We start from the raw sequence: 14,691 nt of genomic DNA, 5'->3' as shown, positions 1-14,691 counted from the left end.
ATGAAGCATCCAGAGTTGGTGTTGTCGGTTTTCCTTTGTGTACTGAGATTACAAATGAAAATTCGAAACTCTTTTAGAAGATCAAAACTGTCATAAGAGGTTGAATTCAATCCTTCACGCCATGCAACAACAACGAATTTTATTTGTATCGTCGAAAGAATGCGATAGGTCGTGGTTAGGTCCCATACAGTCAGATAAAATCTGGAATGTTAATCAAATTTTCTGTTTGATTTTCTTCTTCTGTTTTTTAAGATTGAAATAACTATTTTAGTTTCTTAGAGAGTGTAAGATTATACATAATCAATGAAAATACAAATGATTCTCCGTAACAATGTCGTTATATGATAAGGGGACGAGACTCAGACGGTAACAACTTTCAGTTTTGCTCCTCGACATTTTTATGGATATGGATCAATGTTTTTGGAGCCAGTTATATAGTTAGAGAAAATGTTTATCCGTAAGCTACATCTCTTTCCAAAATTAGTCTGGAACATTCTATATCCTCAACATACCATAGATTAACAAAAAAAAAATGATTTACAAAGATCATGAGTGTGATCTAACCAAAGTAACAAATTTTAACCGCGATTGCTGTCGCATATAGGGTTTTATTAGATGTCAGATGGAGTATATATAATAAATTTTAATTACATATACAATCACTGTATTCCGTTGACCGTTGACGCAGTATTCCGTATAAGATACTGCTAGGGATGTGGACACGTTATCACTCAATCACACCTACATGGCAAAGCTGCTACGACTCGTTATAATATAAAGGTAAAATAAAGATGACATTTCAATTGAAATGCTACGATACACATACAAGGCAAGAGCTAGGAGTCTAAAAGTTTTGTTGTCTTGAGGTCACAAGCATGTGTTTGTGAACTCAATATTACTTCTATGCAACTCGATGTGATTTGTTCTGACTTACCCAGACAAGTAGACACATATCTTCATCCCCAAAAAGAGATTTATTTCTTTCAATAACTTTTCTCTTCACGCACATGCATGCACATACACTCGATGATACACTCACACATCTATGTATCCCTGGCTTTAATATTCTTATAATTACGATGAATAACGCGTCTATTTCAAGATGCTGAATCGAGGGATTACAAATAAAATGAAAAGAAAAAAAGATTTACGTAGAATTCTAGGCTTCTGGGTGGCTCTTATAGTAGGTGCTGAGAAGTTACAGACGACGCAGTGATGGGAAGATGTAAGAGAGAATAAAAAAGCATAAGAAAGCTACGCATTGTCACTGTTCACTCCTCACCTTCTCTTCCTCTGCTCTTCTCTCTCCCCCCAGACACTACATTCCAAATCACAAAAAGCCACCAATCTCCGATTTTCTCTTTTTATTCTACATATCATCCTTTTGTAATTTAATTTTACATATGTGCCCTTCTCTTCAATAAAAGTTTGGTTTACAACTTAAGACTAACCGAACCGAAAAAGTCACTTTTCTTGTAAACCGGTCTATAAAATAGAATAAACAGAACCGACACCAAATTTTAAACCAAAGAAAAAGAGTCGGACCGAAATAAATTATCAAACTAAACCGGGAAATCTATTATACATCTTTTTGAACTTTTCATAAATCTATCATACATTTTCCAAAAGTGCAAAATATAAACGAAACTGAATACCTTCGTGAGCGGTTAACCAAAATTTTATGATGGACCTTTCTGCTTCTTTTTCAAGTACAAATGGTGTGACATAATCCAATGAGACACTTTGTAAAAACTAATCAGAGCAAGTCCTTTGCAACCATCCTCTAACAATGAACCGATTACCTTTTCAATTCTCGCTTCTACCCGACCCTACCCCGCTAAAAGGAACAGCCTCATCAACCGGCTAATTATTTTCCTCAAACGAAGGTTGTTTTACTGGGTCAATGTTCCATGATCCATCAATTTATAACAAAGATCATAAAAAGGCGGTCCAAAATAATCGGACTGAAGGAATGTTTAATGATGCAGTATATACATAAATGATTCTTAGGTTTGCCAACAATCCTGTATTATGGAAGCGATCCTAAAATTTGACCCTTCAGGTAAGTCCAACGTTCGGTCCATGAACCCGACAACTCCAGCAACCTATTTAAACTTTGATTATAATCTTTGATGATTATGCTATAAGTCTTATAAAAACATGTTTTGAAAGGGGTACCTGACTAGAGTTTAGACGGTCACATGGTATAAAAGTAGTCATTAGGTCCCATAGGATGACTCCGAGGCTGAACACCTCGCACCTGTTACAACACCATCTTCCGAGATATATGTGTCCCAAGAAAGAGAGTAAGGAAGGGTTAAAATTATAACGACGGATTCTCATTTGAAGGTTCATTCCTGAGAAGTTCAGGGGCATCCACTGCAGCTGCAGATAGAAATATATAATAATGGTTACTTGCAGTAATGTCTTTTGTGGATTAAACAGAGACTGTGTTAAAAAAAAAACAGAGACTATTACTTTTTTTTGTGGATTAAACAAAGACGGCTTACTGTTCCTTTGCCCGATTTAGTGCTTAAGAATGTTGCGTTCTTCCACTATGACAGCCCAAAGTCTTCAACCTAGGAAAGGTAAAAAGTTGTAAGTAAAGTGGCTAAACTCATGTTTACAGGTCTTTCATGAGTGCGACTTGTGGAGTAAACTGAAGGCGTTTATTTGTTGTACCTTGACATACCACCAGTTTCTGTCGACTAGAAGATTGGAAAATTTCAAGTCTATGTACTATCGGTAGATTTCTGAGATGTAAGTAATTCATTCCCAAGGGGAATAAAACCTATACCACAGGTTCCATGGCTGCCAGTAATCTCCCTTTGTAGCTTCCCCAAAAACTAATCTGCCTATACACTAGTATGTTAGTGGGTTCAGCTTATAACACGAAACATTAATTGTTCTACAAAATGCCAATGAATGATTTTTAAGTTTACAGACAAAAGACATAAATTTTGAGCAATATTTTTCAAAAGTTATGGAGGCAACAGCGTAGCAAACAATCATTCATCTTGTACACTAATCCAACAACAACAAAAGGCAAAAAAAAAATCCTAGGTGGTTCAGAATGTGAAATTTACCAGGTTTGAAACAGTTGGATGAAATATGTGGGATAACCAGAACCTGTGGACTGTGGTCATGCGTCAATCTGAGGCCTAGGGAGGTGCCATTGGTGCTTTCACAAGTTAGATTCATGTCTACTACCACGTTTTTGCTGCTGATGCTCATCACTCAATGGATGCATCCTATTAAAGAGTGTTGCATCGCTTGAGACAGTAACAACACCAGCAAGCTCTCAGTCTTCATAGGCCCGGTCCAAACATTGAAAAAATCATTTAGGGTCCTAAGCTAATGTAGAAAATATCCAACTAATAAAAAATTTAATGTAAAATTTTAAAATTTGGCCCATGTGCCATAATCAGTGGCTTATGTTGCTTACCCTCTGGGCCGGACCATACACAGGCTCTTAGTCACCAGCGCCATGAAGAGCACACATTGTTTTCTTCTAAAACGGAAACTGACCAGTCACCAGTCCAAGTCTCCCCACGGCAAACCCTGTTCTGGATACTCGTGAGGCAGTTCGATACTCTTCGGTTACAAGCACATCAATCGTTCTGTAGCCAACAACTTCCTCAGTATACCAATGAACAGATTCTCAGCAGAACGACTCCTGATTAATCACTTCTTCATCAATCTTGTCAGATAGACAGATTCATCAAAACAGATAAGGACATATCCTCGGTATGCTTATGGCAATGAGGAAAGTTCATCGACTCTAAGTCTCTAGATGACGTCGGTTTAACGAGCAAACAATAAGCATTTCTTGAAACAAATGGGTAATCGGTTTGGAGTTTCATTTCTCTTATTATTCTTCATACATAGAAGTTAGTCTTAAAATTATTTTGTGTTAAAAAAGTCTTAAAATTACTTATTCTCCTACTAATAAGGTTTGATGAAAATATACAAATTTTTGTTCAAAAAAGCAGTTTGTATTCGTTGCTCTAGTAACATATATGCATGATTATTTTAACTCTATATATATCATAGTATTGTGCACATCAACTTATCAAATTAGCCTAAATAAATAATATTCAAAGCTAGGAATGAAGATCTCTGAACTTTGGGAATTAAAAAAAAAATTCTTTACTTTTTGTGACAGCTTAAAAGTTGAATCTGAGGAGGTTTAGGAACTATTATTCAAAACACAAGAGTCGCTACAGCTACTTCAATTAATTTTTATTTATCATTGTAGTTTTCAGTAGAATTTAAATTGAGTTAGTATAATAATCAAGATCCGAAAGAATGAATACTATCAAAGGATAATCTCAACTGCTTTTCAGCGAAAATGTATGGTGGCCAAAATAATTGAAGGAAAAAAAAGAAGTGAGGTGATGGAGGATGAAGGACATCAGAAGCTATGTTATATAAAAGCAAGTTGGCACACTTGAGGAAAAAAAAGTTTTATTTTAGTGGCAAATTCAAAACTAATTGCATTTCTTCTTGATTCATCTTATGGGTCTTTTTTGTTCACTTGTAACCACACCAAGACTTTGTTAAATACCACACCATGACTTTGTTACATTCTTAGTCTACAACGGGAACTATTATATTTCTACAAGTTATAACCAAGTCGCTGTAAAGTTGTGAATCCAAATTTCTAATACTATATTTTCAAACCATGTGGACTGAGCGGGTCGGCTAATCGGGTCAAGTCGGCGATGTTAGTGGAATAAAAGAGAGTAAACGATGAAGGAGACAAAAGAAAAGCGGGTCGTTCACGTCGTCGGCTACCTTGACGGAGACGTTAATATTTCTCGCCGTCGTCAAAAAATTACAACTCTTTTTCCGTTATTTACACGCGCTTAAGCGCGTAAACCCCACGCGTACATGGAGAGGACCACCAAACACTTGTTTCAGGTTGTTTGATGTAATAACAAAAGTCTTCTTTTTCATTCTCTTGCACAAGAATTTGCCGGCAACGAAACCAACTTCTATCTTGTCCTTTAATTGCTTAACCAGATTCATGTGTACATACACACTTACATGTATACACACAAACCACTTGACAAAGAGAGTTTACTTTTAAAAATCATTCTCATGAAAAAAAAAGAGTCACTCCCCATGATATTTTATGACATGATGAGACATGTAAGATTTACATCAAATCACTTTACATTGCATTCAACCAGGGAGGATTAACTAAAAGATGCCATAAATCTCACAAATCATATTTTACATAATAGTTTAAAAATCTAACGATTTCAACTATTTGAAGATTTTTCCTCCTAAAAATGAATTAGGAAGTTTACAATGAAAACAAATTTAGTTAGTGCCACTGGCAACAAATCAAACAAGGAGACAAGATTTAGAACTCATTCAAATGCTTGTAGTTCCCACTTTCTTCTATATCCAACAGAAACGGCATCGTATTACTTCCGCTATCATCTTCACCATCGCCATCACATGAACTAGTCATGAGTTCATTTGCCCTATGAACCTCAGCGTCCCAATCAGTCTTAGCCAAGACGACCAACATCGAAACAAGGCAGAAGCCTTGAGCTGCAAAGAGACCAAGCCACAGTCCTTTGAAATCAAACCCACTAAAGAAACTTAACCATATAGCCACAGGCATTCCCACAAAGTAGAAACAACACAAGTTTATGTTTGCTCCTAATTTAGGTCTAGCACTTCCTCTCAAAACTCCACACATTGTGGTCTGAGGACAGTTCCCTAGCTCGCAAAGCCCGATGATCGGTAAGACCATGGAAGTCAACTTCAGAATCTCTTCCTCATCAGTGAACAATCTAGCCCAGCAATTCCTCACCATCAAAGCGAAAAACATGGCGAACAACCCTAAACCTAGGCTTAAATAGAGTCCAGTCCTTGCGGCTATCCTTGCTTTATCAGGCTGGTTCGCACCTAGCTCGTTCCCCACTCGTGTAGAGACACTGAAACTAAGAGATGAAGGGAAAATGTAGATCAAAGCGGTGGTTTGGATCAAGATTCCCATAGATGCGACGGTTGCTTGCGGATGAAGTAACAACCCACAAAGAAGAATCATGATCTCGTACCACCACCATTCTAGACAAACCGAGACGCAGCTAGGGATCGCTAATGTCAGTAAAGATCTCCACCCTTTAAAGCAATCCATCGAGAATCCTCCCCAAGTCTTCTCGTAAACACCGGCAAACAGGATGTAGATGATCAGAAACCCTAGTAGGTTAACATTACTCCAAATTGCTCCCAGTGCAACTCCTTTAAGGCCAAGACCAAAGGAAGAAACGAGAAGGTAATTGATCGGAATGTGGAGGAGTACAGCGAAGAAAGCAGAGTACGTAAGAGGAAGAGTGATGGATTGAGATCGGAGGTAGATACGGAGAGGATGCAAGAAAGACTGGAGAAAGAGATCAGGGAGAGAGAAGAGGATAAAGATCTCTGCTTTGTCCGAGATTTCTTGGTCTTGTCCGAAGAATAAAAGGATCTTCTTGATGTTGAGCCAGAGGATGGAGATGGGAAGAGAACAGAGGAGGAGCAAAAGTATGGTTCTTTGCAAAGCAAGGCCTAAGAGTTTGAATCTTTTGGCGCCAAAGGCTTGAACGCAGATGGGTTCCATGCCGGTGGAGAGACCAGACAGGAGAGAATATCCGGTGATGTTGGCGAAGCCGAGGGCGAGTGAGCCGCCGGAGAGAGCAGGGAGATCGTTGAGACGGCCGAGGAAAAGCATTGAGATCATTGAGCGAGAGTAGAGGAGTAAACCGGTTAAGATTATTGGGAGGGATATTTTGGCGATTGATTTGGCTTCTTGGATTGAAGAGGAGAGGTGGGTCGGGCTCGGGTTTGGATCTTTTTGGTGATCTGTATGGTACTTGAGGATCAAAGGAGCAGCCATGATTACAGGTTTGAGAGAGAGGAAGGGAATGAAGAAGGTGTTGTGTCGATTAGGTATGTGAAAATGCGTGTTATAAGTTTCAATATAAGTCACTACTTAAGCTTAGACAAAGTGATAAAGGAGACAAGAGATGTTATTTGACTGAAGAATTAAGTTTTAGTTTTTTTTCCCTTAATTATAACATAACTATTTTGACGGTTTTTGACCACCCATTATGATGTCATAGTTATGACTCGTCTTCCTACTAGCAATAGTATTTTATTTTATTTTCATTTGGGAATTACAAAATAAAATAATTTTCCGAGAAAATACTTTTTGGATGTCTACTTGGAATTATTATTTTTTTATTTTCTTTTATTTTTTTCGTTTTTTGAGACTTTTGTTATTAGTTTTTTTCATTTGTGGAAACGGTTTATTATAAAATGATCAGGCTTATACATTGACTGGAAGTTCCTTTTAGCTGGGGTTGGGTCCATAAAAACTGGCTTAAGTTATATGCACTATATTTTATAACTGACTTTCTAGATTTGCAATTCATTAATTTAATTGTTAGATACACGAATAAGTACAGTAGAAATTTTATAAATTAATAATGTTGTGACATTGAAAATTTATTAATTTATACAAATATTAATTTGAAAAAAATTCTTTATTTAGATTTCTTATTTTAAAAGATATACTTATTCTAAGATAAGAAAAATATTTGATTTTAGTGTATAGAAATTAGTTGTTATTTTTTGAAATTTGATATTTATATTAATTTTATTTTATTATATGGTGTATATAATATATATTGCATAGAATTTAAATATGATTTTAGATATAATAGCACTAAATCTCATTAAAAATATATTAATTCTAAGAAAATATAAAGATAATTCCATTGTTAATAAAAACAAACAATATAATAATAGGTTCTTACTTATGTAAAGTATGTATACGTATAATTATTAATTTATAATTTTAGTAATGCCATATATTTATATAGAATTTTATTAAAATTATTATTTTATTATTTTATCAATCTGTGTCAAATTTTATATCGGTCCAAATTGAGATGAACGAAATATATTAATTTATAGAAATTATTATTTTATAGATGTTCTGCACTTCAGTTTAAAAATGTAGACTAACAAATTGACTTGTATCTTGTCCTCCACTTTAATAGTTCAACAACAAATGTCAAAGCTTATATCACACTAAAATCTGGATACTAGAGGATTACTATTTCGTGTGATATGTAGACAAAGAGAAAATTGATCAGTTCGTGAGATATAGGTAAAGAAAATTGATCAGTTCGTGAGAAATAGGTAAAATTTGCGATACTATAACACTGATTCAAGTTGGTTTTTTTGTGTGCTTAAGATTCAAGGTGTTCCATCTTCAACTAATAATATAAGAAACTTATCATTATTTCTACGTAGTACAATTGTGTTCCTATTTTTGTGAATCCAAATTATAAATTAAGTTGTAATAAAGATTAATACCAAGTTGTTATTAAATAAATTGAAGATTTCTGGACGATTTTATATAAAATTTGGGAAGATGTTGATACTTGGAACAAAGTCCTGTAATAAATGTTTTTAGTTTCAATTATAAAATTTCATTATAATATATTGGACCACTCTATTCATATGTAGAGTGGGAAATTATAGTTTGGCAAAAAAGGATGGTTTGCTTTCATAATTAGGTTTTTGATGAAATATTTTATGAGTTTTGATATATATACATTATTATTTTTGCATAGATATTATTGTAATGTCACATGCTTCACCTCTATAGAATGTGGACCATTAATATAGCTTAAGTTGAGGATGGTGGAACAAAAACTATGTTATCTTATCACGAGTTATGTCGATCGTTTATTGTATATGACATTAAATTACAATGCTATAAAAAGAACTCACAACTGCAAATAGAAACTGATGTTCCCAAAAGGAGAAATTATGTGATAAGAAAAAGAATTTGTATAGTTTTAAAAGAAAATATAATGATAACTTCAAAATTTCCATCAACTTCAAAAGATAATGTCACTTTGTAAATATCTAAGTAACCGAGTATATCAAAGAGAACTTGCACATATATCATTTTGCTCAAGAATAAATCACGGATAAATTATGAAAAGTTGATTATGCTTAATAATAAGAAAATATCCGAGATATTAAGAATGTGTCATTCTAAACATATTTTTAAGCCTAGGTTAACCTAGGATTATATAATAGAATATTTATTATTGTGCTACTTAAAGTTCCTAACCAGTTAATAATTGTGCACCCTGTCAATGTCTTTTTGTCCAACGCATATATGTTAACTGTAGCCCATTAGCCGAACGGATAAAATAGATTACGAGGTAATTCGATCAAATTAGTTATATCACACAAACATAAAATTTAGTGTTAATATATATATATATATATATATATATATATATATATATATACAATAGTGTAAATAGCTGATATTTGATTTGATCGGTCCGTTTGACACAAAATGAAATACCAGACATATTCATATTTCAATTTTGTTGACAACATTAATAAATTCAAATTATGTTGTAAGCTAATTACAGTCAAGTATAGTGGATATCAATTGTCTAAAATATTTTGAATTAATAATTTACTCTTTCAAAATTTATATACTATTTATACATTTTATATATGTATATATATTAATATCTTTATAATTTATAGTCAATTTAATGAATATTTTAATCATCCTATTTTGCCTAAGTGAAAATTATCTAGTATATTATATGACCAATATATCGGATATTAATGTTATTTATCCGTATACATTCTAGAAGCAGTATGGAGATCAAGGTAATAAAACAACAATATCTTGCGAAACAAAAGGTGTAATAGTAACATTGTCAAACATGTACAAAAATTTATAATATCTTCGGCATAGAAAGAATCAAGACCATAAAGATTCTAAGTAATAGGAGGACTCCTAAAGGTATAAGTTATAACTGTCTAGTTAATGCATTCTCATGCATGTAGCTTAACTAAACACACTTTTTGTGGTAAAAAACTCACGGCTGTAAGTACCGTTCTCGGTTCGAGTTCTTTTGGTCATCCGAACTGTTTTAAATGACGAGAATATGCGGAGTGCCGTGGATTTCATGAGATTAGTCTTTGGGTCTGAAAAATCTTTGGGAAACTCATGGTTGACAAAAAAAAAACACGCCTTCTTGTCTTGTCGTTTGTCGACCTCGGTATGGCATAAACCATTATCCGATAAGCATGAATAGAGTAAATAGAGCACTTCATATTATTCAATTCTTATGATTTAGTAAATTAAGGGTGGTCCTATATTCATTGTTATATAATTTATCGTGGGAGCTAAGACATCAATTACGTATATCTTATAAGATTGTTTAAAATTCAATTTTAATTTATGATCTTCTAAGTTTATTGATTAAATCCCTTCTAAAATCTTAAAATGCAAATATATTTTATTATCTTCTAAGTTTATTATATGTCGTCAATTTGTTTCTATCAGTTATATATTGACTGGCATTGATAAACTTTACAATTCTGGATTTTAACCTTTTAAATAGAGATAATCTTAGTTTGCGACTAATGAAAATAGTTATGTATATTGCACTATTGGTATCCATCTCTTGTTCTATATATTATTTCCGAAACAAGATGGATTCGAGGTCTTTAGAACTTAACTAATTTAAAAAAAAACAAAACAAAGAAGAAGCTTAAACATACTTCCAAGAACCAAACTACGATACATTCTTTGATTAAGATAAAATGCGGAAAACATTAGTTGCTCAAATGGTATCCTCGAAGTTATGTTATTGATTCTCATTTCATTGTTTCACGAACTTTTATAGAAACTGGATATCAGACTTTGTCCACTGCTGCTTAGAACTGACGTGAATATCCTTTTTTACTCAGTAAATTTGGAGTATCTCAGCCGATCACACATTCACAAAAGATGTAGTTTGAAAATTCCTATGTGTACATCTAACTGTAAAATTTGCTCCGCATTCACGATCGAATTTTTTTCAGCTAGATATATAATAACTATGTGCATGAAATGATTACTCTTATGAAATTACTTGTGAAACCTATTTCTCACCTTATCTTTAAAATCAGCAGACATTTTTACTAAAGCTCTACCTCGATAGCTAATATTTGATAGCAGGTTCAAATTCGGTGTCAATTAGACCATCACCCACCTAAAGCAAATTTGAAAGAGCTAACACTTCAATTCAATCAGAGTGTTTAGAACTCAGCAATACCCAAATGGGCCAACAACAAAACAAGCCTAGAAGAGTAACAAAGAAGAATTGAGACTCGGTTAAACGACCAAGCCCACTGGACACTCTGATGAAATGGTTCTGTTTTTAACTGTGAAGGAAACAGAGGACCACTAGGAAGGTGTAAGCTGAAATGTATTCAACAAACGTTATTTCAATTTGAAATTAAAATTAAAGAAATAAGTAAGAAACAAATCAAACTTTACTTGATCACTAATTACCACAAACCACACACAGGAGTACATTAGTTTAGTATCTAAATATTCTATAATGCAAACGCTCTCTATCTCTCACATTTTTTACTCTCATCACTCATAACTCCATGCTCTTCTCCAATGGCGTCCTCCTCGATCACTTCCTCCGATCATCGCCTCAAGAGACGATTAAAGCCATTGAGTCTTAGAGATTACCTTCTTGATGATCTCAGCTCTTGCTCCTCCAACGGCTTCAAATCCTTCCCTCGTCGTCAATCCTCCACTCTCCGCCGTCTCCTCGACGCCGAGATCAAACGTTCACGAGTGTTCCACCGCAAACGGCGGTATAACTGCGGGCTGGCGTGTAGCCACGCCGTCCAGAAAGCTTCCACGGCGTTACTCAGCGCCGTTAAGCTCTTGCCGTTCCCTTCCTCCTCCGTTGAACCTCCTGCTCCGTCTCGGAAGAAAGGGACGAGAAACCTCTGGAACAAACTTTCCCACCGCGAGCTTAATAACGGAGAGATCGAACGGAGGAGAACGGAGGGACGCGAGCAGAAGATCCGACGAGGGAGGTCACTGACATTCGGTGACTTTCTCAAAGAGAGCCTAGATGAACCGTACAATGTATCATTTTCCGGTGAGGAGGAGCTGTCAGACGCCGCCGGTGACTCCACGAGTGACGGAAGCGAGTTGCTCACGAACTCGGAGGTGACTCAGTCGAGTGGCGAGTCAAACGACGCCGTGGGAGATGAGACGGAGGAGACAAGGAACAGAGTAGTAGTTATGATGAGTGGGGATTGTGTGGGGTCACGTGTCAAGGACAACAGTGAGGTTAACAAACTTTCAAAGCTTTTTCAGATATCTTTTATGGTTTGTCCAATTATAATCCAACACGTTACACCAGCTGAGATATAAACTACTCATTAATATCACCAACTTATTACAACAGCAAACCCATTAGAGCATCCTTAATGGGATAAGTGGAGGGATATAGCTTAAATGTGAAAAATTAATAAAATAAAGTAAAATGTGAAGTTTAGTGCTATGTCATTCTAATAACTCCACCAAAACACTTCTTGTGGAAGACCTTGAGATACACATCTCTATCACTATTTCAACTTTTTTCCTTTTATTATACTACCCTAAGATGTGTTGAAATAGACCAATAAAGATGCTCTTAGGTGAAGAAGTTATTTGGCTTATTAGCATGTAAAAGTACTCTCTATGTGTTACTTTTTAAGTTGACTGAGTTAGGTTTTTACGATAGTTGTCGGTTTGTGCTTGCGTGCTATTCACGTGAGGGTTTGGGGAAATTTGATTTTGGAAGGTGATTAATAAATAGGACTAGAGATGTAATCGAGGCTGCTATTTCTTCTTGGTGGCTTCGAAAGCGGATTCTACGGACGATATCACTCACTTACCAAGACAATTTGGTCCTGAATTTATATAAACATTAATAATAGAGAGGGATGCAAAATGTTGTTATCAAGAAGTGGGTTGACTACTTAAAAAGTTCATAACATTGAAGTAACTGAACTACTATACATTGTAGGAATGCGTGAACGAAGAAAAAGAACAGCTCGGTCCGATATCTATCTTGGAATGCCCATTCCAAGATGTTGTAATGACTCCTGATTCTCATCAGAAAGGTAAGTTCACAGATTTTCTTGAATATTCATATCAGGTCACTTGTGTTCCGTATATATTTTTTACGGGTAAAATATATGCTTATTGTGTTTATCTTAAAACACAGAAGACAATATACATTACTAATGAGTAATGTTTATACGTAGAACTCGAAGTTAACCTTTTATGACATTTACAGAAACCAATGAGAAGAAGCTATTGAGAAAGAGTAGAAGATTTGAGAGCTTGGTACAGCTTGAGCCTGTGGATTTAGAGAAACGTATAGAGGAAAATGTAGAAAGACAAGATTATGACTCTCATCACATGGTCGAAACCGAAGAAGATCAATCAGAAAACCGAGTAAACCGTTTGTTTGCTCTTGTAAAGTCTACATTGACTGAGGAACCGAATCATTTACTAGTATCTCAGAAAGTAGACAAGCTTTTGCTAGATTTTTTCAAAGAAGACAGGAATATCCAGACAAGAAACGAGGATATGTTGGTTAAGATTGCTGGAGAGATGGGTAATGAGGAGACAAGAGGAAGAATATATGTTTATGAGCTGGGAAGTGGAAGAGACGAGAGAGATCTATGTGAAGGAAATGAAATGGGGTTCTATCAATGGTGATGAGCAAGATCATGTCGTTGAAGAGTTGGGGAATGGTTTTGTTACTTCCTTGATTGATGAACTTATTCTTGATTTATCATTGCGAGAATAAGTTTCTTTTCTTGTCACATGTTCGTTACTGTTCACTGCAGTCTATAAGTATTATTAAAATTTTGATATTTATAGTTATGTTTTTAAACAAATGGTATGAAAGACTGGTTAAGTGATGTTAATATTAGTCACTAGTATTAGTTACAGTTTAACAAAAAAAATATTTATTAAAATTTAATTAGACGAGGTGTTCAACTTCAGATACTCTCCAACAAGTATTCAAACCTTCATAATTGTCCGAGAGAGAAACACTTAAACGAGTGAGAACAAAGTCGACACCATAATTTTCAATGCATACACATATGATACATATACATCATAAAATATTTTGAACATAGATACTCCAAATTGAATTATTACGAATTGTAGGCAACGTCTAATTCCTCTAACCCAATCATGAAGCCCACACAGTTTACAAGTAACCTATTATACTGTAACTTTACCAACCCTATATTGACGGGCATTACCAGTGCCCACAATCTGAGATCAGTTCATTTTTGGAAAGAAGGAGACAAGTGTAGTTGGACGTCTTTTCAAACAAAAAAAAGTGTAGTTGGACCTGTCTTCGGTTTGGTAATATTCCGGTACACTGTACATTATGGCCGAATCTGGGCCTACACTAGTTGACCGTACGTCAATGGGATTTGTTTCTCACCTTGATTCGTTTGTTAAATTGTAAACTTTCTTCTATAATCAAAAGTCTCGAGCAAAGTCTTCCGGTCATTATAAACCACACAAATGATAACTGATAACTTTAATACGTACAATTACAAATATATATAAGCTTCATCTGCTTTTACTATGGTTTTAGTTTTAATAGAAAGTTGAATACGTTTATCTTTAAATACAAATACATGTGCTTATTAGTTTTAACCTTTCTGTTGTTATTGGTATATTGCTGATCGCGGGTCGAGAGATAAAGCTAATCAAGGCCTTAATTGCATTTAGATGAGTTGGATAATTCAAGAACCTTGCCATTCCAAAGC

General features: G+C 34.9%; 2 protein-coding genes across 2 annotated transcripts; one reads left to right on the top strand and one right to left on the bottom strand.

The window, feature by feature from the left end:
- Positions 1-5,143: 5,143 nt before the first annotated feature.
- Positions 5,144-6,937, bottom strand: LOC108842144 (protein DETOXIFICATION 49-like). The gene has a single exon (XM_018614967.2). It carries the CDS (start codon positions 6,893-6,895, stop codon positions 5,372-5,374), a length of 1,524 nt encoding a protein of 507 aa, XP_018470469.1. The 5' UTR covers positions 6,896-6,937; the 3' UTR covers positions 5,144-5,371.
- Positions 6,938-11,394: 4,457 nt separating this feature from the next.
- LOC108839472 (uncharacterized) lies at positions 11,395-13,777 on the top strand. Its single transcript, XM_056992870.1, is given in 4 exon segments — positions 11,395-12,193; positions 12,915-13,011; positions 13,188-13,498; positions 13,500-13,777. Coding segments are annotated over 4 exon segments (1,305 nt in total). The 5' UTR covers positions 11,395-11,503; the 3' UTR covers positions 13,707-13,777.
- The last annotated feature ends 914 nt before the right edge of the window (positions 13,778-14,691 follow it).

This window comes from Raphanus sativus, chromosome 2 (genome assembly GCF_000801105.2).
Source record: "Raphanus sativus cultivar WK10039 chromosome 2, ASM80110v3, whole genome shotgun sequence".
NCBI classification, from domain to species: Eukaryota; Viridiplantae; Streptophyta; class Magnoliopsida; order Brassicales; family Brassicaceae; genus Raphanus; species Raphanus sativus.
The sequence above is the reverse complement of the archived record's forward strand: the minus strand, read 5'-3'. Positions and strand labels throughout refer to the sequence as shown.